General features: G+C 55.9%; 1 protein-coding gene across 1 annotated transcript; it reads right to left on the reverse strand.

Moving 5' to 3' along the window:
• Nucleotides 1-1,264: 1,264 nt before the first annotated feature.
• LOC125482665 (ras-related and estrogen-regulated growth inhibitor-like protein) lies at nucleotides 1,265-2,619 on the reverse strand (the record flags this gene model as incomplete). Its single annotated transcript, XM_048594781.1, has 3 exons — nucleotides 1,265-1,678; nucleotides 2,204-2,280; nucleotides 2,566-2,619. Coding segments are annotated over 3 exons (545 nt in total), but the record flags the coding sequence as incomplete, so codon positions are not given.
• Between the last annotated feature and the right edge of the window lie 55 nt (nucleotides 2,620-2,674).

Below are 2,674 nucleotides of genomic sequence, written 5' to 3' on the forward strand. Positions count from 1 at the left end.
TTGGAGCCACAGGTAGTCAGGATGATAGAGATGGTGTTTGGTATGCTTACCTTCAGTGTATTGAGTATAGGAGTTGGGAGGGTCATGTTGCGGCTGTACAGGACATTGGTTAGGGCGACTTTTGGAATACTGTGTTCAATTCTGGTCTCCCTGCTACGGGAAGGATGTTGTTAAACTTTTGAGAGGATGCAGAAAAGATTTACAAGGATGTTGCCACAGTTGGAGGGTTTGAGCTACAGGGAGAGGCTGAATAGACTGGGTTTTTTTGTTTTACCTGGAGTGTTGGACACTGAGAGGTGACCTTGCAAAAGTTTATAAAATCATGAGGGGCATGGATAAGGTGAATAGCCAAGGTCTTTATCCCTGGGTTGGGGGAGTCCAAAACTAGAGGGGCATTGGTTTAAGGTGAGGGGGGAAAGATTTAAAAGGGACCTGAGGGGCAACTTTTTCACACAGAGGGTGGTGTGTGTATGGAAGGAGCTGGAAGTGGTGGAGGCTGGTACAATTACAACATTTCATAGGCATCTGGATGGGTACATGAATAGGAAGCGTTTAGAGGGATATGGGCCAAATGCTGGCAAATGGGACTGGATTAATTTAGGATATCTGGGTCGGCACGGACAGGTTGGATCAAAGAGTCTGTTTTGGTACTGTATGACTCTATAAGTATTGAGATGTGCACTTGCGATGCCAAGGCTATGGACTAAGTGCTGGAAAATGGCATTTGAATACAAAAGGTGACTAGCACAGACTCAATGAGTGAAAGGGCCTTCTTTGGCCCTGTGGATCTCCACGTCTGTCGTGGAAGAATCTGGAACCAGGGGTCAGTGTTCAAAAAATGATGGTGGGGGTTCACCCAACTTAAAACAGAGAGGAGGAAACATCAGTATCTCTGGGGGTTTGGTGAGTCTCAGGAGCTACATGCCTCAAAATGCAGAGTCTTTAAATTTTTTTATTAAGGCTGAGGGAGATCGTTTCTCAAGGACTCGAGGGCGCGGGAGGGAGGGGCGGAGGGAAATCGATTCTTAACGATTCGAGGGGCGATACGGGGGGGGGGGGGGGGGAGGTGGAGTCAGATCAGCCTTGATCTGATAGAATGGTGGACCATGGGCAGAATGGCCTCCTACTGTTGCTGTTTTGTGTGGCCCTATGGGCTGAGGGGTTGAAATCTCGTCTGGCGTCACGGGAATGGAGTCAAAACCAGAAGGGGCTGCGAGCAGATAGAATGGCGTAGGGGAAGGGCTGAATGGTCCTCCTCCGTCCGTTAGTCCACTCGGCGCTTGCCCCCGAACACGGCAGACATGCTGCGAACGATGCCCCGTAGCCCCGCTGCCCGTTTGGGCACTGCCCTGGACCCCTGCACCATTGCCATCAGCTGTTGGAAGGCCAGGGCGACCGTGTGGTAGCTCTCGGCCACCGAGACTTCCAGGAAGGCGCAGCCGCTGCCCAGCGCCAGGAGGCGCCCTTCCTCCACCGAGACCACCCGCCGGTGGCACAGGTCAGTCTTGTTGGCCACCAGCACCACGGGGGCCCGGGCGCTGCCTGCCTCCCGATGGAGCCACGCCAGCTGCCACCGCGCCACCTCGAAGCTCCGCCTGTCGAGGATGCTGTAGACGAGGACGAAACCGTCGGCCCAGCGCATCTGCTGCTCGCTCGGGTGGGCCATCGCCCCGCGGCACTGAGGGAGGGGGGCAGAAGGGAAAGGAGAGGGTGGGGGTGAGCTCCGGGCTGGCACTTTCGGAAGACAAGATCGAAGCCCCCTTCTCAACCCCCCACCCTTGCCGCAGGAAGCCACCTCCCCCCCGCCAACCACAGTGAATTGCTATCAGCTATTCGCCTTTAGGGTGCATCGCAATCAGACACAATCCTGATCCCATTGGAGAATGGCACGTCCAACAGGGTAGGAGGTAAATGGATGTCTTCCTACTTACCCCATCCACCCGCTCTCCAGACAGCTCACCCTCAGCCCCCTTTCCCCACACACCCCCCACCCCCAACCACAGTGAATGGCTACCGGCTATTCGCCCTTAGGGTGCATCGCAATCAGACCCAATCCTGACCCCATTGGAGAATGGCACGCCCAACAGGGCAAGCGTTGGCACTGAGATAAAACGGATATCTTGTCTCCACTCCCCTCCCCACCACCCAGAGACCTCACCCCGTCCCACACAATCCACCCCCCCACCACCACCACCACAATCACCTGGGGGTTCGGAGAGTCCCAAACATGGAAGCGAGTCTCCGCACCGTCGATGGTCACGTTGTGAGTGTAAATGGTTTCTGCCGAGACAAAACAGGGGGTGGTCGACTGAGCCTGCGGCTATTCGACTACAGAGTGCGTCGCGGTCGGATCGCAAACCTGGCTCCATCGGGTGGTCTCTTGCCCAATAGGAGAGGCCCCCCCCCACAACCCTCTGACACTGAACCCGGGGTTGGGGAGGCGGGGGGGCACTGAGGTACATGGATTCATCCATCCCCGTCCTCTACCAAATCCCTCCCTCCCCACACCCCCACACCCCCTCCCCCACAACCATGCACCCACACCCAGGGAGATAGTCTCCTCACCAATATGGCTGTACTCTCCAATGAAGCGTCGAGTGAGGAACCGGACGGCAAGAGCTGCAGAGGAAGAGGAACAGAGATGACCATCCAGAATGTTGTGCCACAAATCCCC

The sequence above is a fragment of the Rhincodon typus genome, unplaced genomic scaffold, assembly GCF_021869965.1.
Source record: "Rhincodon typus isolate 14 unplaced genomic scaffold, sRhiTyp1.1 hic_rhity00014447, whole genome shotgun sequence".
In the NCBI taxonomy this organism is placed as follows: domain Eukaryota; kingdom Metazoa; phylum Chordata; class Chondrichthyes; order Orectolobiformes; family Rhincodontidae; genus Rhincodon; species Rhincodon typus.